Source organism: Microtus oregoni, unplaced genomic scaffold (assembly GCF_018167655.1).
Source record: "Microtus oregoni isolate MIOR12 unplaced genomic scaffold, Mior012 000020F_ref0000438, whole genome shotgun sequence".
NCBI classification, from domain to species: domain Eukaryota; kingdom Metazoa; phylum Chordata; class Mammalia; order Rodentia; family Cricetidae; genus Microtus; species Microtus oregoni.
Window position 1 is genome coordinate 5,057,181 of NW_024543079.1, and position 23,882 is coordinate 5,081,062.

The 23,882-nt window shown below is 52.2% G+C and overlaps 1 protein-coding gene across 3 annotated transcripts in view; it reads right to left on the reverse strand.

Annotated features, from left to right (window-relative positions):
* Positions 1–23,647, reverse strand: part of Slc12a5 (solute carrier family 12 member 5) — a 39,438-nt gene extending 15,791 nt beyond the window's left edge. The window contains exons 1-11 of one of the 3 annotated variants that reach the window (XM_041670602.1): positions 23,478–23,647; positions 10,868–10,962; positions 10,418–10,549; positions 9,921–10,067; positions 9,070–9,124; positions 8,462–8,592; positions 5,597–5,838; positions 4,714–4,925; positions 2,675–2,845; positions 2,319–2,417; positions 2,115–2,172 (exon numbers count right to left, since the gene is read on the reverse strand). In XM_041670602.1, coding sequence (XP_041526536.1) covers positions 2,115–2,172; positions 2,319–2,417; positions 2,675–2,845; positions 4,714–4,925; positions 5,597–5,838; positions 8,462–8,592; positions 9,070–9,124; positions 9,921–10,067; positions 10,418–10,549; positions 10,868–10,962; positions 23,478–23,598 — 1,463 coding nt within the window. In that variant the 5' untranslated portion in view covers positions 23,599–23,647. Of the gene's footprint in view, positions 1–2,114; positions 2,173–2,318; positions 2,418–2,674; positions 2,846–4,713; positions 4,926–5,596; positions 5,839–8,461; positions 8,593–9,069; positions 9,125–9,920; positions 10,068–10,417; positions 10,550–10,775; positions 10,963–16,097; positions 16,580–23,477 lie in introns of those variants that run through there. The other 2 variants (XM_041670600.1, XM_041670601.1) reach the window with 2 other exon arrangements.
* Positions 23,648–23,882: the final 235 nt, after the last annotated feature.

Genomic DNA, 23,882 nt, shown 5'->3' on the forward strand with positions numbered 1-23,882 from the left:
CCCTGACTATAATCCAGGTCTCTATCCTGACTCTGGCCCAGGCCCTCACCCTGACTGCAGCCCAGGCCCCTACCCTGACTCCAGCCCAGGCCCCTACCCTGACTGCAGTCCAGGTCCCCACCCTGACTATAATCCAGGCCTCTATCCTGACTCCAGCCCAGGCCCCCATCCTGACTCCAGCCCAGGCCCCCATCCTGACTCCAGCCCAGGCCCCCATCCTGACTCCAGACCAGGCCCCCATCATGACTCCTGCCCAGCCTCACAACCCCATTGCATTGCCACAAAGAAACCAAAGTATTAATGTGAGTCCCTTCCATCCCCCTGCTCCTTGTGTGTTCACATGCTCTCCAGAAGTGAGGGACCAGGGCGCTAAACCCAATACAGCTTTAAGTATGCACACGGACATACATAACACAGTCGTTTCTCCTCTTCACCCTGGAAAATGTCCCTACTGCCTGTAATGCCCTCCCTTCCTAGTTGTGTAATCTCTATTAAACACTGAAAGGAAAATAAACTTTAAAAAGGGGCCAGTGAGATGACTTGGGACTAACGGTGCCTGTACTTCAAACACAGACCCTTGCAAGGCAGTCTCATGGAAGGTCTGTGGTTAAATGAGATGCATGCAGATCAAACCTCTCTAAAACTAACAGTCACAGATGCAAAATATTCAGACCTGAGTTTGGTCCCAAGAATCTATGGTGGAGAGAGAGAACCTACTCTTGAAGGTTGTCATCTGACCCACACACACCTACAAACACATGTACACCCTCTCCCTCCCACACACACATCATACACACACACACGCACACATACACACACATGCACTGCTAATAAAAAATAATTTCTTTGTTTTTTGAGACAAGGTCTCTTTACACAACCCTGGCTGGCCTGGAACTCACTAGTAGACCAGACTGGCCTTGAACTCACAAAGGTCTGCCTGCCTCTGCCTCTGGAGTGCTAGGACTAAAGGTATGTGCCATCATGGCTGGTAATAAATAAAAAATTTAAAGAGACTTGGAAGGAAAACTGAGGCAAGCATCACTCAGAATCTGTGTGGGATGGGTCTCTGTTCCCAAGATGCCAGATTCTGTGGTGGTCAGATCTACAGGTGACAAAGTATCCACCGGCAGGCACGCACTTCCCTGAAGACTCAGAATCGTGTCTGATGACTCACAACTCCTAACACACTGGAAGTGTTGTGGACCTGGATGTCACACTGTATTGTTTAGGGAACAATGACCAGAGCAAGTCATTGGCTGATCTTCCAGAGGACCCAGGTTCAATCCCTAGCACCCACAGGGTGGCTCACAACTGACAGTTGTTCCAGGGTACCTGACACCCTCATGCAGCAAAACCCCAATGCACATTATTATTAATGACAAGAATAGTCTACACAAGCTGAGCTTTAGTCTAATGCTTTCGGCCTATGGTTGGTGCAGGACAGATTACAATGTACAAAAGCCCCTTCCAGCTTTTCCTCGGGTGTCTGCTGAAGTCCTTCAAATGCTGGATGAAGAGCCGAGGTGAAGGGACCCTGGTGATCTCTGGGAGGTCTATGATTAAAGGAGATAAATGGGCCAGGTATGGGTGGTACCACCCTTAATCCCAGCACGCAGGAGGCAGACGCAAGTGATCTCTGTGAGTTCAAGGTCAGCCTGATCTACAAAGCAAGTTCTAGAATAGCCAGAAGTATACAGAGAAAAAACCCTATCTTCAAAAACCAAAAAAAAAAAAAAAAAAAAGGAATCAAACTACCTTAAAACTAGCAATTTATTAATGTGTTTGCTTGACCGGGTCACACTGAACCTCCTGTGCTCTCTGTAACCCTGTACAAAAATCTGTGTTACTCTTTGCTTCCCTCAGAACCTTGAAGGCAGTGAACAATACACAGGTGAATGAATGAATGAATAGATCTTAAATAAATAGATGATTATCCCAAACCAAAGGGACATCTGTGGAGCTTCTTAAGTTTCAGTGACAAGAAAGATAAAATACTCAGTAAGAAGAAAATGAGTAAATCAGCAAGTATTGTGCTCAGGCCACCCTGCCAGGTCTGTTTCTTCCTGAGCCTGCCCCTCCCCCAGGACAAGACCCACCCCCATTCCTTGACTTACTTGTCCCGCAGGACAACCCCCTCAATGCAGGCCCCGAACAGAACAACAGAGCTGATGTCTAATGTAGAGAATGAAGGAGAATCCCTAGCAAGGTGATGCCCCACCATTGCCCATCCTGAGCCACCAGAGAAGGTAGCAACCTCCATACCTCCCGCAATACTCCCCCCACACCCAGGGTGGGCACCACCCAGCTGTGTAGGATACAGACAGCAGAGGTGGTGGCAATGGCCAGGATGGTTCCGGTAGGGATGGACTTCTGGGCATCCCGCAGGTCTCCAGACCGGTTGGACCCAGCCATGATCCCTGTAGGCAGAAGTGCAGTTCAGATAGAGGCCGGGGCCATTGAGGAAAGGACACATATTGGAGTTGGGAGCCTGGTACCTCACTGGTATCACCCTGGCTCCTGTGCTATCTTTTTGGAGCCTGATTCCTTCCTTTCTCCCATAGGGCCTGAAGAAGTACCTACTGCTTAGGTGGCAGGGAGAGCCACTTGTCTTGTCTCTGAACCTCCTGCCCACCCACTCCCAGGCACAGGCCTCCCTCCCCAAGCTTCCCCTCACCTGTGACTGAGGGGAAGTAGATGCCGACAAGAAGAGTGAAATAAGAGGTCATGTCACTGAAGACATAGGGGTGGTCCATGTCGATAGGGGTGCCATCTGTCAGGCCCACTGACGGCATCCCATGCCTCTCCACAATCACCCCCTTGGTCAGGTAGGAACTCCACAGGTTCTCTGTAGGAAGATGAGACACTCAGGGAGACGACTGGAAGTTGGGGACCAGAGCTTAGACCAGGAGGGTAGGGAGCAGAAAGGTAAGACCAACCAGATCTCGTTCCCACAACTGGCTGTTCACGCACACCATTTTCCAAGCTCCTATGTTTTGCCAGGGTGGGGACACAGATTTCAAAGCTGAATGGGACTGAGTCTCTGCCCTTAAATAGCCCAATCTAGTGGGGCAGACACAGAAAATCTTCTCCAAGACTGACTCCATACGTCCCCAGTTGACCTCATCAGCCCTCAAGCCCCGGCTTGTCCCTGCATCTCTCATCTTGGTTATGGCACTAGCATCAATCAGTTCAAACACCCTGGCGTTGCTGTCAGCTGCTCCTGTTCCCTTCCCCTGCTTCAAAGCATCTCAACTTCTACCCGTCACCACTCATTAATATTTCTCAAACAAGCTTTTCCTCCCCCTCCAGGGCTCCTCCACCTTGCGCCAGCGGCAGCTGGGGCAGATGACTCTGCTACAGGGGCTTTCAAACAGCACCGCAGGGTGTTAGGCAGAAGCCTGTCATCTACACGTTAAACGTGAGCAGCCCTCAAGTTTTCCTCATGTCTTATGTGCATGGGTATTGTGTCTGCATGCATGTCTGTGAACCTCATATGTGCCTTGTGCCTGCAGAAACCAGAAGGCATCAGATCCCCTGAAACTGGAGTTACAGATGGTTGTGAGCCACCATCTGGGTGCAGGAATCAAACCTGGGTCCTCTGGTTCACTTAACCTCTGAGCCATCTATCTAGCCCCAATCCCTCTAGTTTTGATGACCAAAAAAAAAAAAAAAATATTTCCAGGGACCAGCAAGATGGCTCGGTCAGTGAAGGCACCTGCTGCCAAATCTGATAATCTGGGTTCAAACCCGGAGACCCACATGGTGGAACGAGAGAACAGACCCCAGCAAGATGTCCCTATGACCTCTATATGTACATGGCATGTGTGTACATATACATGCAAACAGACAAAATAAAGTGTGTACGTGTATGTGTGTGCATGTGCACGTGGATGGGCTGGCCACCTCCAGGGCAGAACAGCTCTAGTTAATAACCCCTACTCCACTGCCATTGAAACTATCCCTGTTTCTCAGAAGAGTCCTCGTTCTCCTGGGCTCACAGCATCTGCCTCCTTCTGCACCCCTGCTGCCTTCAGGATGTAACCCAAACTCTGCAGCAAGGCTTCTAGGGCCTGCAACAGTCTGACCTGTGCCATCTTCTCTAGCATCATTCCATGTTGTCTTTTCTTTGTACACAGCCCCCGAGTCACATCGAATGATTCGCAGTCCAAAGGACAGGCTATGATTCCCACAGTCACACACATTAAACAGGCTGTCCTTTGCTCTGCAATTCCCGTGATCCCCTACACGGGACAGTCTCTTGCTTGTCCTCCAAAGCCTCCCTTGGCAAGTGCAGGAAGCCTTGTTCTTGACATCTGATATATATGGATGCTGTGTCTCCTTGTGCTTCTCTGTTCACTGAATACACATCTCTATGGATCAGAATCTATTAACAACTCTTTCTGTCACTAAAATCCCTAAGGCCAAGTACTGAGACTCGTGTATGCTGTGGTCCCCGTGCTTTGGCACGGTTGTTAAGTACTTAGTAGGCAGAGAACACTTATTAGATTGGCTTTCTTTTCAGTAACAATGAAGTGCATTCCACTCTTTCACCTCTCCTTCTCCATACTGCTTAGGACGGAACATGGCCTACACAAGATGCCCAATTAAAGCTGACTGAATTAACTGAAACCCAAGGAATGCCCCTAATCCTGATAACTTAACCCATAATCCCCGAGGCACTCCATGGACACCAGCCATTTCCCTTCCCCCAACCTTTGATGAGGCCACTGGCAGCACCAGGAATGCCTTGGATCTCAGTGACATTGTTTCGGGTGAAGTACTCATCACAGGTAGCGTTGAGGAAGCGGGAGGAACAGAAAAGGCCCCAGAGCTGTGTGGTCACTGTCTCATTTCCTTCCCAAGCCAGTTTGGCACAGACATCAAAGCCATGGCGAGACAGCGTGCGGTTCCCCAGGAGGCAGATCCTAGGGAGAGAAGCAAGCAAGAGAGGTGGGAAGAACAAGACCGCTCCCTGGTTTCACAGTAGAATCACTGGGAGTTTTAGAGACACAGAATTTTGGGCCCCACATCCAGAGATTCTGGTTCTGTCTGGCGCACGCCATTGGCGTTTCTATAGTTTCCCAAGCGAGTCTAGCATGCAGACAAGGTAGTAAACAAGCCTGTTGGTGCTATTGTGCTCAGCACCATGGACAGCAGCCTGGAGCCCTGTCCTCTGCCACTGAGATAGAGGGAACTCTGTACTAGAGAAGCAAGAGAACCAAAGGGGACCTGAACCCTGGGTTCTCTCTTCTGGGTTCTTTTCCACCCTAGGGAAGGTGTCAAAAACTAAGATTGTCCATTCTAGGAGGCTGGCCCATCCAGAAGCTTCCCCACCACACAGAGTGTGTTCCTTTTTCCAGCAGCAAGCAGCTGACACACTCAAGAGAACCTCTTCCCTCCTCCAAAAATGTTATCCCATCCTGAATGAACTTGCCCTAAATAGGAAACATTTACCCTGCAGGGATATTGCTCACAACTCACACACTCTAGTTCTGAGAGGTGAAGAGAGAGGGACCTGGCAGAGATTCTTACTATGCTGACCTGAGCTGGGTCAGTGAGGGCCACAATATTGTAGACTCAGAAAGACAGCACTCACGGGAAATTGGGTGGGTCGAAGGCAGACTTGATGACCCCTGCATAGATGGCCAGGATGGAGAGGATGACACAACCCAGAAAGACCAGGGCAAACTTGTTGACGTACTTGACACCCACAAAGACCACAGTGGCCATGCAGGTAAGCACACAGGTGCCATATACCCGCATATTGTTCAACATGGCCGCTGCCTCCCCACTGGCATCTTCTGCCTTGAAGATGGCCATGGCTGGGAAGAGATAAGCCTGCAGGAAAGGAGCAAAGCAAGTCAGACAGATGACCCAGGAAAGGCCAGCTGAGACTCACCCCAGGGAAATTATCTCCAAGATGGGAAGTGATATCCATCAACAAAGCCCTGGCTAAAGATGCTGTGGGCTCGTCTGCAATGTTTATGAAGCAGCCGATACAAATAGCACTCAAAGATGTTGGGAAAGGTTCTTCACTGCTATTATTTATTATAGCTATTAATTATAGTTATTACTTTTATTATTTATGATATAAAGGTGGAAAATAGATGTTTATCCCTAGAGGGTATTTTATTTCTACTTAAACTACAAAGCTATTTAAAAAGATGGCATGAGATTGTGGCATGACTCAGTGATAAAAAGTACATTTGATATGAATATAAGCCCTGGGTTCATCCCCAGCAGCAAAGGCAAAAAAAGGCATAAATTTATAGGGACTGACGCTAAAACTATCCATGGTGAGCATGGTGGTACAGACTTTATAATCCCAAACTATGGGAAGCTCAGGCAGGAGAATTTGAAACCAGCCTAAGCTACATAGCAAGACCTCGTTTCAAGAGTTTAAAAACTATGTGTGGTGGCATTGGGTGAATAAGGTCAAAGTTCTATAAGACAATTGTATCTTATGATCTCATTTCTATAAATTTATATGTGGAAATATTTACCCATGTGTGTGTGAATAATTGTAGATGTGTTTGTAGGGATATCCAAATATCAGTGTCTGTAATCCAAGAACCCAGGAGGCTGAGGAAGGAGGATCAAAAGTATCAAATCAGCCTGAACCATAAGGAGACCCTGCCTAATGAAAACAACTAGCTGGGTGGGTGGTGCACGCCTTTAATCCCAGCACTTGGAATGAAGAGGCAAGTGGACCTCTGAGTTCAAGGCCAACCTGGTCTACAGATCAAGTTCCAGAACAACCAGAGCTACACAGAGAAACCTTGTCTCAAAGAACAAAAGAAAAGAAAAGAACAACAACACAACAACAACAAAAATAAAACAACGGAAGCTTTTACAAAATAATTAAAATGTGATGTCTTGCATAATTCATACTTCTAAAATGCCTACATTAAACTTACAATTCTTATGTTTGTTTAAGTTACTTTTTATTTATAAATAAAGGGAGTTTTCGGGTTCTTGAGGAAATATTTATAGGTGGAGTTGTGTTTTACAAAGACAGAACAAAATATCATATAAAAGAACAGAAACGCAAGAGCTACACACAAAAACGCTTCTGATTTTCACTAACTCCCTCTCTCCCTCACTCTGACATTGTTCCAGTGTCAGGCAGTGGGCAGAACTGTTTGACAATGCATCTAGAGATGCCATAAGTCACAGAGTCCACAGTGCTTGCCCCAATGTGCCCCCTCAAGCCCCCAGTCCCCGATTTCTTCTCTCCTGCCCCCAAACCGGAAGCTCTGTCTCTGTCTGTTTTGGTTCCTAAAACCATAGGGAGAGTGGGCAAGCACAGATCCTGGAAGTCAGCGGGATGTAGGCTCACATCCCTCAACATGTTTCTGAGACTCTCTGGCCTTGCCCTCTCTTCTAACACATGAGAGATTCATGGGGGGTGAGGGGCTACTACTCTTAAAATCTTAGGGCTTGCAGAGGATAGGGGGTTGGGAAATGTTAGCTCCACTTTTCTTTTCTTTTCATTTGTGACAGGATCTCTAGCATCCCTGACAGACTTCAAACTCACTATGTCGCTGAGGGCGACCTCATACTTCTTATCCTCCTGCCTCCGCCTCCCAGGTGTAGTGTGTATATTGTTCTGAGAAGCAAAGCCAGGACTTGGAGCACTCTAGGCAACTAAACTGCACCCCTTTCCTTAAACCAAGGTTCCCTACTCTGCACCCATTCAAACAGAAAAAACAGGAGGCCTAGGCAGCTGCCCTGCCCGTCCTTCAGTCCCGACACCTAGACTCTCTCCATCCTAAGAGATCTCTCTACACGGTCCTTCATTGTTCTCTTTTACAACCCAAGAACATCTGTCGGAGCTCTGCAATCAACATCCAAAGAGCACTTTGGGCGGGGGGGGGGGGCGGGGGGGGTTCAAGACAGGGTTTCTCTGTAGCTTTGGAACTAGTTCTTCTAGATCAGTCTGGCCTCAAACTCAAAGAGATCCACCTGCCTCTGCCTCCTGAGTGCTGGGATTAAAGGCAGGTGCCGCCACCGCCTGGCCCAAAGAGCACTTGGCACACTCCCTGGAATGTGGTGGGCTCTCATTATTCCAGCTGTTATTTTAACTCTTACCAACCCACCTCTGCCACTTCCCCCACAGCGGAGTGACCTTGAGCTAGTGATCTATTTGCCTTTTGGGGCTTCTCATTTGTAAAATGCCATCATAATACTTAAACCTCTAAGGATTCGCGATAATGACTGTAAAGCACTTGGAGCTCCGAGAGCTCAGTGGGTGCCTGATAAACCACAGCTGTTTGTGTTACATAATTATTGTATCTTGTCTCCCCAGCCAGACTGGGAACTCTTTTGAGACAGACCACATCCAACTTCCCTTTGGCCTTAGCTTTAGGCAGTGTGGCCTGACCTATAGCAGGTGTTTGGGGAACACTCGTTAAGTGGCTGACAGCCTGGGACCCCACGCCTCCTCCCCTCCCCCTCTCACCAGCAGGATCTCGATGGTGCCCAGGATGTACATAGCCCCAGCAAAGGTAGTGCCCAGGTAAAAGCAGAGGCCCACGGCGCCCCCAAACTCTGGGCCCAGAGACCTGGAAATCATGTAGTAGGAGCCACCAGCTGCAGAAAAAAAACTAGTATCAGCGAGAAGGTCAGAGGGCCCCGGGCAGCTCTGCAGTGAGCAGGACTTAGGGACAGAGGGCAGAAGATGGTTTCTCTAGACCTCGGGCTGCCGCCCCAGAAAGGAGACTACAGCCAAGCACTCTGCATGGAGTTTGCGGCAGTAATTATTCCCAGGTCGCTAATTACCCCTGTAAGGAGGTCATAGCTCAGAAAATAGGATGGCAGACAAGAGATTCTCAGGCTGAGTAGGGGAGAAGGTGACCATTGCCCTATTCAACACCAGCATCTGCCTCCTTCTCTAACCCCAACAGGCTTGCCCTTACCTACCTCATGAGCAATAATAGCCTTACTCTTGGTCTGCAATACAGTCTTGGGTCTTGGGTCCTGATGGCCCACAAAGCCTGGCCCTCTGTTCCCCCTGTCAATCATCAGGCCCCAGCCCTCCCCCACTCTGCAAAGGCCCCAGTCACATACCAGGCACAACACCATTGGTTGCAATCGCACTCATGGAAATGGCTGTGAGCATCGTCTGCAGGAAAGAGATCATCAGAATGGTGGCTGCTGGGGGCAGCAGTGGCCTGGCTGGCGGCCAAGCCAATATACCCCACAGCCACCAGCCAAACCCACAGGCTCTCCTCTCCTGAGCTTCTGTCTGGGTCTGTTCCAACCTCTGCACATGCCAAGCCCTTCTCAAAAAATAACCTCTTATTCACCATGAAAATGGGAGGAGCTACCATACATACAAGAGAATTCTGATCACTCTAGTTTGGCCCCTAGGTAACTTAGGACAATTCATAAGACAATTCACTTCTCAGGCCTCAGTATTTGTATCTATAAAACGGGAGGCATAGCTTCAGCACTGATATATTTGAAGTGGTCCCATGGCTTTGTGTGAAGACACAAAAATATAAACTTGGTGTTCAATAGATATTAGATTTTTTTTCAAGGTGGATGGGAAGAATCTAATTGCAAAGTTATCTGTGAGACATAATCTCATTTTTTTGTGTGTGAGTAGGGACCTTCCAAAATGCTACTCTTATGCAATTATGTTGAATTTTGTTTTCTTCTCTGCATTTATCATCAATGAATCTGCAGTACTTGTGCAAGTACGCAAACATAGGCACGCAGGTGAAGCCTGGCTGACAGTCATCAGAGAGAAGCCTATGAGACTCAGGAAGGACCAGTCAGACCTAATTTACTCTCAAAGATCACAAGTAGTGACTCCTATAAAAAGCTCAGGTCTCATGCTTCCTCCCCCCTACACACCCCCAGGCCTCGACCAAACCCCAGCTGTCTTCACTGAGCAGAGGAGAGGGGTCACTCACACAGGAGCAGCACATGAAGACCATACAGAAGGACTCCATGATGCCAGCGATGCCCACCACCCAAGTGAGCCGCAGGAAGAGGATGACGCCAAAGATGTTCTGCAGGCACGGGAGGTACACGCCCATGAAGGTGCCCATGCGTGGGGCCTGCCAGAGAGGCCAGCATCAGTCTCTACAGCCCCTACTCAGTACCAACCGCCTAGCCCACACCTCCTCCATGTTCCTTCCCTGCCTCTCCTTGCTTGCCTCTCCCCCCTTTCATCCCTCTTCCCTCTGGCTCTTCCGTCCTTTTCTCCTTTCTACCTGCCTCCAGGTTCTTCCCGTTGCCTCCCTCGTGCGTCCTTCAAAATACCTCCTTCCTCCTCTCCTCCACCTTCATCCTTCATCTCCCATTTCTTCCCCTACCCCCCATAGCCATCGCCCTCCTTTCTTCTGTGTCATTCACTCCTCCATCCAGATCCATTTCCTCTCCCATCCCTTCTCCCCCAAAGCCCCACCTGCACCGGCTTCTTTTTTCCACCCTCATTGTTCTCCGCTTCTTCATGCTCTCTACTTCCCTGGGGCAGGTTGGTGTAGTTGGCCAGCCCACTGAGCAGGGAGGACACCATAGGGCTGGTGTCCATCTCCTCCTATGGAGGAAAGGGGTCAGCATTAGGGAGCAGGAAGGTCAGGGAAGCAACTGGAGTGAGATGGGGACGAAGGTCAGGCCTGAGTTTGGGATGCAATGGAAACAGAGGAGGGGAAGCGGGGGGAACAGGAGAAGGAAGTGGTGAGGTAGGAGAGGAGGGCAGGGAACCACGAGGTAAAGGCAGGAAAGACCAAGGAGGGCTAGGGAGGCCGGGGAAGATGGTGGACCTGAGGGAGGAATGGAGAGGCGTCTACTCTTCCCGAGGGAGGGAGAGAGCTCTGATGAGCCAGCGTGACTAACTGTCGCCCAAGCAGCCCACCTCAAACAGGGCCATGTTCTTGCCATCGTACTCTTTTCCCTTCTCTGTGTCAGTGCTGTTGATGAAGGGACTGCTTTCCTTGGGGTTGCCATCACCTGAGAAGAAGAGGAGTCAGGGGTGACACCTGTCACTTGCTCCCTATCCATCCTGCATAGAGCTATGGGGCCACTTTAACACCTGGAGCCTTGGGTCACAGGCTGGAGAAACTGGGCTTGCACTGCCTTCTTGCGTGATTTTAGTTGGCAGCGTGGATAAAGAACCCAATTTACTGCTGGCTGTTCTGAGTGCCTGATGAACATGTGTGTCCTTCTTTGCTCTTGAGGAAGGGTCCTGGTTCATCTACCACGAGTCTTCAGAGTTTCCATCTTGGATATAAATGAGCCCATCTTAGTATGTGGGTGCATGCATGATTTTTTTTCTAGAGAGGGCTGCAGAGAACCCTGCCACCTGAACTCCCAAGGATACCCTTTTGGCATCTTATACCCCCCTTCACTGTCATTCTCCCATGTGTCAACAGAATGGCCAGAGGAGGAATCAAGCAGCCTAAGACACTGTTCCTGTCCTTAGAGACCCAAGCCAAAGCCAGGGGAGAAGCAGTAGACAGGACTGCTAGAGTCTGTGAAGGAAACAAAACATCAGGGACGCAGGAGGGCACACAGCCCAGCCTGAGAGGTCACAGAAGGCTTCCCAGAGGAAGTGACGCGTCAGCTGAGAACTGAAGGATGAGTAAGGGCTAGACTGGGGGGTGGCAGGAGGGTGTTCCAGGCACAGAGAACCCAGAACAGTGTGTTTGATGTCCCAGATGTGGAAGCCAACAGAACAGGTTACTGCTGAACAAAACGTGATCTAGCGAGAGTCTTAGGAAGGGGCATATTGGGGCTAAGGATGAAGGGTGGCTTGGGAGAAGATGACTCAAGGTAGTGTGAGCCTTAAGGAAGTGCCAGGCCATCTTGAAGAATTTGGATCCCATCCAGAGGACAATGGCAGTCACTGAAGTTTCAGGCCCAAGAGTGTCATGACCTGACTGGAGTATTGCAGCAAGCCTTCTGGCTTCAGGTGAGAAGTACAACGACTAGAACATTTCCACAGTCTGGGCACAGGCTGACAACACCTCAGTCACAGTAATCTGGGGCAATGGAAAGACTCGAGCGTCGATCATTATGGAAGCATTGCTGTGCCAGATGTCTGGGGAGGGGGAAGGAAGAATCTAGGATAAAGCCTGGGGTTCCTAGCATGGGCCAATGGGTGGGATGGTGCTATAGCTTAATGGACTGAAGTGTGCAAAAGAGGGTGATCTATTGGAAGGTCCAGAAGCTTCCTGGGCACAAGGAGGGAGCAATGTCCATGAAAGAAGTTGCACACCAGAAGACCTAAGGGTAAACACACAAACATATATAGGAAATGTGCCAAGCCAAGGAGAAACTCTGTTGGTGCAGAGAAGGGTCCCTCCGAGATATGAGCTTTCCAGGGACATGATTGGGTATTTCCAGCCATCAGCCTCCTTCAGCGCCAGGGCTGAAGCCCCAGCAGTAGTCATCTTCCTGGACTCTGGGGAAGAATCACCATTGTCCAAGTTCTAAGTAAAGCTGAGGCCCTGTGGACCCTGAATCCCCTAGCCCTCATCTCTTGGTGTCCTTGTCTATCTAGCATCCTCCTCCCTGCCTCCTGGAACCCTTGTTCAGTCACCTGGCCAGGGACCTTTCTCAAGAGCATGATGTATCCCAACCTGTCTGAAATTTGGGGGCAGGAGACAGCACCTGCTCCAAAAAACACCCACCTCCACCTTGCCACATTGAGGCAGAAATGCCTGATTGCCTAACCAGGCCGCCAGCCATTTTCTCCTCTCACCGAGGTGAGTTCCTGGGAATAACAGGCCCATTCTCCCTGTGATAGCCAGCACGTAATAGATATTCAGGAAGCAGTATGGGAGGAAAATTCAGCAAGGCTTCCGTCTCAGACCCCAGAATCTGAAAAGATCTGTCTGGGATCAGAAACCAGGAGAAATGAGAGTGAGGTGGGTCCCATCTCCTTCTAAAATGTTGGCCAGATGCCTTCTGCTCTTGCCATAGGATAGTTGGGACTAGAGAAGCTAGTGGGGTGTAAGAGAAAAATCCCTAGCGGTTCAGGAAAGGACTGAGCTGGGAAAGCTAAGCTTCAGTACCAGCCTCCCTGGCTCTGTCTCCTGTTGCAAAGGAATAGTAAGTTGGCCTAACTCATAGAATAACTAGGAAGTCAACTGAAATAACACATACCATGTTGGCGACCCAAGTGTACCTACTGCTACTATTGCAACTACCGTTCTTAGCACATCTGGTACCCATCTAGCCTGGGCTTCTTATCCCCACATCCTTCCCTTAGCTGCAAGATTTAAGGGCTTCTCTGAACAGCTGGGTGCCTTTCTTAGAGCACCCTCCAGTAGGTCCCAGACCACCATCAGAAGAGCCCCTCCCCTCTATTTTTCACGTCCCCTCTCAAGCCTTCCTTCCTTGTCCCAGCGGATGACGCTTAACCAACTGGAAGGGGGACACCTTGGCCAGGGACCCCGTAACTAGGAGGCCGGGCGCCAGTCTCCATGGCGACAGCGCGGACAGACCGCGCAGCGCGCTGAGCCGGCCACGCGCCCGCAGCCGCTTATGTAACGCAGCGCGCAGCGCAGAGCCAGACTACAGGCCCGATCCCGGCCAGGAAAGGAGCGCAGGGGAGGGGGGCGGCAGGGTAGGCTCGTCCTGGGTCCCGCCTTTCCATCCGCTGCCTGGGCCAGACGCCAGGCTCCGGGCCTCATCAGCCAAGGGCTGATTTTGTCCCCTGCCTGGAACGCTGGGCTCACTGGTTAAGGGGGATGGGGAGTGAGCGTCTGCGTTCTCAAAGGAGCAGAACAGCAAAGGGGAAACTCGTCCTGACTCCCCAGAGCCAGGAGTCTGGGTGCTGGGAGAGCTCTAGAGGCGCGCAAGAGGCAGCCCAGACCCAGGCTGAGCCCTCCCCGCCCCCGCCCCCGTCCCCGCCCCCTGGGAGCTCTCAGCCTGAATCGGCTTTCAATTAAGCTGCGGAGGCCAGAGCTCGCCGGAGGAAACAGGCGCAGGCTAAGGAGCCTCCCCCGAGGCCAGAGGCTGGGCCTGAAGGGAATCCCCAAGGCAGCTTGGGGAGGGAAAGGGTCGTCTGACCCCAAAGGGAAAAAGATCTGGATGCCAGGGACAATATCCTTGGGATCTTCTTTGGCTCAGAGGAGCCCTCATACTCTCCCTGAGGTCAACACCAGATCCTTCCATCTAGTTCCAGGAATCAAGACTCAGAGTCAGGGGCTCTTGGTCCTTCTTTGCTTAGACCCGGGAAGTCTTTAGTTCCTCCTATCACTCTCACCAAGAGTCCAGGGAAGACCTTCCCACTCTGGGATACTGAATGCTTGACCTAGGTTCTGGCCACTCTAATTTCAAGCGCTGGACTCTGTATATAGAAAGAAAGTCTCCAGGTGGGCCTGCTACACTCGGTGTCTAGAAATGTACAGGGAGTCCTGAGAACTGGAAAAAAACTATTAGAATCCTGCTTCCAGCACACATGTGTCTTCTTTTGGCGACCCCATAGAAACACAGAGGTCCAGTGAAGGTCGGTGTAGGAAGCAAGTGCTGAAGAATACACAGAACCCATTCTGGGGAGCAGGGATGTCTCATGGTGGCGGCACCTGAGAAGGACCCCGGGAGGAAGTGACATCCCTTTCCTTCGTTCCCGGAGCACTGCTTCAAGATGCTGGCGCTGCCGCCAGAGTAGACTTTTACAACCCCCTCCCCCTGCAGCCAAGGGAGAAGTGCCTGAAGAGATGACCCCAGGGTCACTGGAGAGATGGATGAGCTGGCCAGCAGCAGTTCTGTCCCCTGCATAGGACTCAGCCCCGTGGGAGAATGGGAATGGGGTGTCTCGGACAAAGGACCAGAGATGCTGATGCCCCCAGCCTTCCCACGCCTCCACTTGGCTCTGACTGTGATCTAAAACCAAGGACCTCAGAGTCAAACCTGCTAGTGTCTGTGAGATCATGCTTTCAGCTCTTGAGGCTTTGGGCCATTTCCTGGGGAGGTCTGTGGGAGTCTCTGCCCAGAGGGTCAAGCAATGTCTAAGGGAGTGTTTGAAGGCTCTGAGCGCAGACAGCAGGCACTGGAGATGCGCTAGTGCGCAGGGGACGCAACGCTGCTAAAGGGTGGGGGCTGGGGGCAACTGACAGCGGTGATGGATGCCTGAAACCGCTGGGGGGCGGCGAGGGGCCTGGAAGCCCGAGGGGGTGCCTGGCCCCAAGACCTCAGAGCAGAAAAAAAGGCAGTGAAGGATGACGGAGAACCGGAACTGCACAAGGATTTGCTCCAGAGCCCCTCAGCTCCTGACAAGTCTCTGCACCCACCGCAGCGAGTCCGCAGTGTCACCACGGCGCTGGGGACTCAGCCATTGAGACCCCGTTTCTGAGGCCTCACCAGGATGCTAAAAGGGCTAACTGTAGAGACTTCCCCCTGCCCCGCCCTGAAAACCATCCTGCTGCCCCAGGGTACCAAGAGAAGGGGGAAAGAGGGAAGAAGGGATCTTGCTTCCTGTCCTGAATGGGAACCTACGGAGAACCGAGAAGGAGAGGAAATTCGGCAAAGTAGACCTGAAAATCCACAGAGGAGGTAGCTTCAGGCTGAGATCAGGACTTCAGGGAGCCTTGGGGGAGGGTGTCCTGGTTGCACTAAGTACCCCTTAAGGGGACGCTGCAGCCTAGACGGGAGCTATCATATGCCTCCAAACCTCAGAGCCATCACTTCCCCCACCTTCCAACTGGAAGCTCAGAGCGAGGGACTGCAGCAGACTGCGCCCCCAGAAGCCGCTGGTCCCTGCTCTGCGCCAGGACGCCCGGGTCCCCTCTCGGGGAAAGGAGCCTCCCTCTTGCCCGTCGAATGGCACATCAGTCCTGTTCCAGCTAGTCCATCCCTTTCCAACAGCCTCTCAGGTTCAGCTAATCCAAGTCTGGCCCCAGGCCGCGGATCTTCCCAACCCGGGGTCCCCAATCTGCCTCGGAGCGCGGCGCATTCCAGAACCTCGGACAGCGCCTATCGCATTCCAATGGAGCAAGCCTCACCGCGGCCTCCGCATCCGCAGCCCGGGTCAGTCCCCGGCTTTTCTCTACAGGAGGCGGCCCCCGCTCCGCCTCTCACCCCGAAGCTGCCCTCCTCCTCGCCGCCCCCTCCCCCGCCGCCCCCGGACCACTGCTTACCCGGGTTGGCTCCCCCATCGCCGTCCTCGCAGTCCGTCAGGTTGTTGAGCATGGTGGCTGCGCGGCGCCGGCTCCGGGATGGCTGCCTCGCTTCGCCTGTGCCCCTCTGCCCGCCTTTGCCGCTCGCTTGCTCGAGCTCTCTCGCTCGCTCTCCGCTCCACGGAGGAAGAAGCTGCAGTGCCCGCCCGCCCGGCGCACACACACTCGCACACGGACACACGCTCACACCCGCGCGCGCCCCCTCTCAGCAGCGGCGCTGCTCACCTCATCCCGTATGCAGGAGGCGTGAGCCACTGGCGGGTTTTTTTTTGGGGGGGGAGCCGGAGGGAGGGAGGAGAAGGGATGAGGGGAGGACAGAGAACTCCAGTGGCCCCCTCGCCTGAAAACTGGGGGCTTGTGCGGGTGGGTTGGAGGGGGTGCTGCGGGAGCCGCGGCCCTTGCTTCCTAGAGCAGAAGCAACCCCCCCCCCCCACTCTCCGGCGCAGGCGGGGCCCGGCACGTGGGCAGGTGCCATCCCGCGCCCTAAAAATAACGGCAGGGAACTAGGTCGCGGCCGCAGGGAGGCGGCCCCGCAGCGGCTGCCTGATGGGGGTCCGAGGTGACCCCTGGAGGGAAGATGTGGGGAACTGAGGAGGCAGGGGCGAGCACTGTAAAATATAAGGGCCCCAGGGAGCCTGCCTACAAAACTGGTGAGGCAAGGCCTGGAAGGAAAACCGACCCATTCCCAAACCTCTGTCCTAGAGGTTGGAGTTGAAGGAAGATGGAACCCAGGACCCCCCATCAGTGAGGCCCTGTGCTGCCCCAGGGGCCTCAAGTCAATGGATCTGTCTGGCCCATCCTGTTTTTAAACCGGTGGTTGCCACTAGAGGAGTTGTAGAGAACTCTCTCATGGTGCTCAGGCTGGTTGGAGTCTCAGCATCCTACCCCAAGACACGTCCCTGGAGCCCACACCACAGACGGGGGCTTTCTGATATAGGAGGATTTATGGATGAAGCGCAGTGAGCTGCAGGCAGTAGTGAGGTTCAGCAACACCACCTTTTCACCCGAGATGGTGCAGCCCCTAGGGAGGGTACGCTGGCCCCAGGCTGGCCAGGAACAGGATGGGGGAAGGGGGGGATGAGGCCGCCTGCCGGTTGGGGATCAGATTTTCTCCTGGGTCGGGAGTGTCTAATCTCCTAATCCAGGATTGCTTTTGGAGGCTTTCCAGCCCTGACGGCTCTTCTGTGCTCCTCCTCCTCTCCAGCCCCTCCCCCGGGAGCTTGATTACCCTGGGAACCCTCAGCAACCCTAGAGTCCAGACACGCTGCAGAAAGTGACATCTGAGGTTTGGACCCTTTGCATCTGGGAGATCTAAGCATACCATCAAGTGTAAAGGAAATAGCTTTACAGTCACTCTGGTTCCTGACTCGAGTCCTCAAAATCCCGGGCAGAAGAACTGTTCATCTTATCATTTCATAAATGAAAAAACTAAGCACCAAGACAGAAAATGACTGCCCATGAATGCCAATGAATGTCAGAATTCAGTCTAGTACCCATTTCTATCTACTCCAGGATAGGTGGCTCTTCAGCAGAACCTCTTTTTAAATTCATCCTGCCTCCAATGAAAGAATACAATCATATCTACGCTGCTCAGCTGCCTCTGATTCTCTGCTTCAAAAAAGAAAAGAAAAATTAACAGGGGTTTAGTCTGGGATGAGTTTTGCCTCTTTTACGCCCAGGTTTCAAAGATCCTGAGGCTTCTTGGCTGGAGCAGAGAGTCTCCCGTATCTGCAGAGATACCTTACAATGCAGGCATTTTCGGGACGTTGGACAGGGCCGACTGCCATACTAGCCCTGTGGAATTTGTCAATGATTTCAGACTAGGCCAACTGAGGAGACTTAGTTTTGTAGACACACAGCTAATCCGTTAGGGACAAGATGTGAGCATTTGGGATCTGGTGTGATGGCTCTGTGATAGGTAAAGGTACTTACAGCCAAGACCGACAACCTGAGTCCAGTGCTTGGGACCCAACTCTTGCAAGTTGTCTTGTCTACACATTCTACACACATACACAGTAACAATATAATATTTTAAAGAAGGTGTGATTATTTGGTACCATTGACTGTCCCAGAGTCAGTTAGTCACATGCATGCACGTGTGCACATGCATACACACACACACACACACACACACACACCAGCACACTGTAGAGGTGTGCAAAAAGGTAAAACAAAGTCTGAGATGTTTTCCAGCAATCTCCAGTCTGGGATGTCTCCCTGGGGGCATATTTCTTTATCTATGGTCTATGGCCTAGTGCTATCGCATCTCTGATCATCCAGGGAATAAACCTGTATTTAGGGACATGTGGATCCCCACAGAAAACAGGTGAAGGCCAGAATGACTGCCCCCCTGTGAATCCTCACTAGAGTTGACCTGGAGAGCCACCTGGAATGTGGAATGCACTGCTTCTATCCTGTCCTCTGCTGCAGAAATCTGTTTATTCCCGGACAAAACCAAGCTCCTCTCTCTGGACCTCAGCATCAGCCTCCTTAAAGTGAAAGTCTTGGATAAAGGCCTTGAGCTCTTCCTGAGGAGGCGTTGGGATATAGCTCTGTTTGAGAGAGTTTGATTAACATGTACAAGACCCCTGAATTCAATCCTCAACACCACAAAGTATTTAGGGGTGGGGGGAAGCCACCTGGTTGGTTGTAGTGGTGCACACCCATCAGGAGACAGAGGCAGGGTTCTCATGGCAAGTCTGGGGCTAGCCTGGTCTACAGATGAGTGCCAAATCAGACAGGGAACTGCAAAGTGAGGAAGGGGAAAAACATTCCTCCTGGGGAGTCCAGACCAAGCAAAGGTAGAGTCTTAAAAAGAGTCCCCAAACCCTTCAACTGACACTGCTCAGGGAGGCTGAGCCCTCTTCTTTGCCTTCCTGGTGAGGCTTTCAGAAAACTCACATCAAGCACCTCCTACATGGCCAGCCTGGCCTTGGCCAATAAGAGGTGGCCTTCAGTTCTGAGGCCCTGTAACCAGAGAGACCACTCAGCATACCCTCCCCATGCAGAAGACCAGAGCCCTGGGAAGATGGGACAGTAGAGGAAAGCCCCTGGATAGAGCAGTTTAAGAGACAGTGATCAGGCTCCTATTTTTGAACTCAGAGTCTCTAAAATTCATACCCCCCCCCACCTTGTGCTTCTCAGAGAGAAGCTCAGTGGAGCTGCCTCCCACCACGTGAAGACTGAGGTGCAAGGAAGGACTTTATAAATTATTTTTCCACTTACCACTTATGATGGAATTGGAGTCTAGAAATGGAAATGGAATGGGAGGCATTTCTCCTCGTGGGCTGAATTTACAAGTGGAGACTAGAATCCAGCATCTCCACTAAGCCAGGATAGGAGCTGTCCAGAGGAGGCTGGAGGACACAACTGTACCTTTTTGTCCACTCATACAGTATTTCCCACCCATCCTTATTACCACAGTATCACCCCCTTGACCTACCCACCTCCTGTCATGGAGCTGAGACCCCAAGACCTCTCCTTCACCCCTCCTCCTGCCACCAGCACGCCTTATCCTCCAGACCCAAATCCTGGCAGAGAGTTTATGAGTCCAGAGCACAGCACACCCCACACATACAGGGCTCGCAGCAGAGTACGTCAACCACCACCGTCTCCGTGGCAACTGGGGGCTTAATTAACAGGCTGCAGCCCTGTCGCCATGGCAACAGCACCCCAACAGCCCCCTATTCCCATGCAGACTCAGCCTATCTTCCCTATTTCCCAATCTGGACCTCTTCTCGTGTAACTCAACCCTATCCTCACCCCGCCTGGAAAGCTGGGGCCTGTAGATAGCTCTGGTTCATTGAGAAGAGAGTAGGGGAGAGAGGGGGATGAGAATGAGAGAGGGAAGGAGGGGAAGAGAAGGAAAGAGGGGAAGAGAGAGAGAGAGAGAGAGAGAGAGAGAGAGAGAGAGAGGGCTGTCACCATGGCAACTGCAGCCCTGTTCGTAACCAGTTTGTTGTCATGGAGATTCCTAAGGCTCACCTTGGGCTGAGGTGGGCAGTAAGGTTCTGAGTCTTGATTGAAGGTGGAGAAACCAATTGGACAGCACATACACATGGTCACACTCACAGAGACAGACACACACACACAGATACACAGACACACACACACACACACACACACAGCAATAACAGCATCGTTCTTCCCAATTTACAGAGAGAGAGATTGAAGCATGAGATCTGAATCTAGGGGAGGCCCCACCCTTATAGAGCATCAAAAACTCTTGCCTCATTTTTTGTCATTTGAAGTGTTTTGTTCTCTTTTTGAAGGGTCTTTCTTTATAGTTCAGGCTAGGCTGCTTCAGTCTCCTGGAATTACTGGTGTGAGGTGTGACTATTGCTACAAGCTCATCTTCAGTTATTTTATGGAGGAAGGACATTTCCTGCTTTATACTACAGACAGGTAAACTGAGCCCCAGGGAAGGAAAGCAGCATATTCAAGGTGATATCACAGAGCTTGGGCCAGAGAATATGTGGTCCATCCTATGGTCTTGCTTCATTCCCTAGCAAAAGTTAATTCATTGTCCTTCCATGAAGGCAAGCCTCAATTTCTGTGAGCCTGGCTAATCCTACTGTCCCTTTCCACTGTCCAGCCTCCCCCTGAAAAGCTGAGGGATGGGGTGTGGGCGAAAGGATGTGGGCTTGGCTCAGAGCTGTAAGGATTTGTCTACTTCTATCCTGGGAGGCTACCACCCGCCTTCCTTCCTACAGATCAAGACAGGCACCCGAAGCATGCGTGCTGCAGTTCAGGGCTAACGGTGTATTCGAGGCTCAGTCTCTCACGTAACCTTTTTATCCCTGTAGGTCAAAGCAGGCAACCCTGTAATGGCAAACCCTACAGCTGGACCCACAGGAAAACACGATGCTCACACATATGTGATTTGCCAGTGTCCCCACAGCACCTCCTACCCTTACGTATGCTGTCACCGCTCCCCTTGACCCTGGGAACAAGAGGTGGGGAGAGCATCTCTCTGAGCTGCTCACTGACTGACTCTTGTCTGCACACTGACACAGGGCAGCTGTGGGAAAGACACCAGATGCTAAGCTCCTCCTGGGAGCACGCATCTAATTCCCCGCTCAGTGACCTTCAAGGAGGAGGTGTTTGAGGTCATCTGAGGGTTTGAGAGGTAAAGAGTCACCCAAATCATGACGAAGGGGAACTTTGAATGAACTCATAAGATACACGTGCCCACCCCACAGACAAAAACATAAATCTATATGCCGTGTCCATCATACACCCTGGCAGTACCGTGACACACATAAGCACTGGCTCACTGACTTCTTGACAGGTCATGGAAGCTGGTGTGGGATATACACATCAAGACATGCACACACAGCCTCAGACACAAGCACAAAACATCCCATACTCACATTCATTTCCCACGTACACTTGGACAGTCAGGTTCTGGGTCTATGCTTTACGTTAACGGTGCAGGTGTTAGTGTGAGTGGAAAGACTGAGCAATCACCTTGGGACCTGAGTCCCCAACACATTATTCCCAGGTCAAGGTCTGAAGAACAGGAGGAGAGAAGGCAAAGAGGGAGGAGATCAGAGCCACATACTCTGATGAGCCCCGATCGCTCACTGTCAGGCTCTGGGTATAGAACTCAGAACACGAAGATAAAAGACATGATCTCTGTCTTTGGTACGCTTCAACCAGCATCTGTTGATGTGCTCCAGTGGGCAGGCCAAGGAGGAATGACTGCCTCTTCCTGGGAGCAAGGGAAAGGAGAAAGGGCTTCAGAAGAGGTGAAATTGGCTATAGCTTTCAGAATGAGTGGGAGTTTTCCTAGCTCGTGGAAGGGGGGTGGGGGTGAACAGGAAGAGTTGTACCAGATGCAAATGAGGAAAGAAGCTGAATGACACACTCAAGGATCTGGCCTTTATCCTACAGTGGAGGGCATCTTTACATTGCCCGTGGAATGGTTAGAACGGGCTGGCAGCAGGGAATCCAGAGAGGAGGATGTGGTCCTGGCTATATGAGCAACATTGGAGTCTTGGATCTGGGGATCGTGACAAGCAGAGGAGAGATGTAACAGAATTCAGGATCAGTTTTGGAGGTCAGTGGCCAAATCACGAGGGACAGTTGGGTTTGATGAGAAGAGAAAACAGTGATGAGACTCAGCGTTGCTGAATTTTTGATTCTGAGAGGCTGGATAAGCCATTTTTTTAAAATGGCAAACAAGAGGAGTTACAGTAAAGAGAGAGTGTGAGAAGAAACCCGACTTTCCACATCCACGAGGCGGTCGGGTCACCCGAATGGAACCTGCAGAAGTCCAGACCTGGAGTTGTCCATACCTTGAGGAGCCTCCTGAAGGATCCCCGTAAGAATCATGCATGTGTTAGCGCCAGGAAAGGCCAGCTCACCCGCGGCTCATGAGCGACCCCTAGCGTCCAGGGAAGGCTCTCTCCTCTTGGCCTTGGGGCTACTCCAAGCCCATTCGCCCCTCTCCTTCCAAACATGAGGGGCTCAGAGTTAGGGAGAGGGAGAACCCTGCAAGTGGCCCTTGCAGAGGAGATTCTGTCTGCAACCAGGATGTCACTTCGCTTCGGAAGGCCAGAAGGATCCTTCTGCCCTCTCCTCTGTAGCTGCGCGTGACTTCTATTACAAGATCATTGCCCTGGGCCCCCCAATTCCAGCTGAGCTAGCTCCTCCAAACCCTTCAGGATCTCTCCTTCAGAGGGAGCTAAGTCCCGGGGAATTGAGACTGGGTCCTTTGGCATCCTTCCTGGACCTAGCTACCCAGGATGCGACTTCCCTGTCTGCCATCTCCTTTAGGGGATACCCAGGCGTTCCCGACTCTACAGAGAGGCAGTAGACTGGAGAATCCGTTGGGCTTCAAGGGTCCGCTGACGTGGCGCCAGCCTCAGCGACCCCACCCACCCAACCTGGCCCAGCTCTCATCCTCCGGGCCCAGCCCTTCGTGGCCGGCCCCCCAAATCGACTTAGGCCCGCTTTCCCGCAGTTCTGGAGCCCACCTCCTCCCCCAACATCATAGTCCCCTCTCTCTCTCCCCCTCCTTCTCAAGGTCTCCCACCTCCTTAGTGCTGGGGCCTACTCCCATTCAGACCCAGACCAACCCCTCCGTCTCCAGCTCTCCCCTTCTTCTCTCGCCCCTACCCCAGCTCTTTTCCTGGACCTACTTGCTCCCCTGTGGCCCCGCCCACCAGAATACGGTCCCGCCCCCCTCGCCTTTCCCGCTGGGGCGTCCCAAATCCTTGGTCCGCGCTCCTCTCTGCTCCCTGCAGCACCCCTCGCCCAACCTAGGCCCCGCCCCGCCCTGCAGTGGCCCCGCCCTCTCGTCCCGCCCCCGGCAGCCCCGCCCCCTGCGGCCTCTACCTTTGACGTCTTCCCTTGGGAGCCGGCGGGGGTCGGCGACCGAATGCCGGCGAGACTCAGCGTCTGCGGCGGCAGCTGGCGCCGCGGGGGGCAGCGAGGTGACCGTGAACCTGCGGCTCATGGCGCGAGGGGCGGCGGGATCGCACAAGTGGCCGCAGCCCGGGCTGCTGAAGCACCAAGAGCTTCCCCGCCCGCCGCGCGTCGCGCCGGGTCCTAGTGCCCGCTGTGCCCATCCTCCCAATTCTGGCCACTTGAGACCTTGGGCTCTCGGTTTCACCAGAAGCACCAAAGGAGCCCACCCAAATGTGAGTCATTTCGCAAGGAGGATTCCTCCACCTCTACTGGAGTCTCCTGAACACCTGAGGTTCGCTCAGTCAGCACAAGTTGGTGGTGAGACTGTTTTAA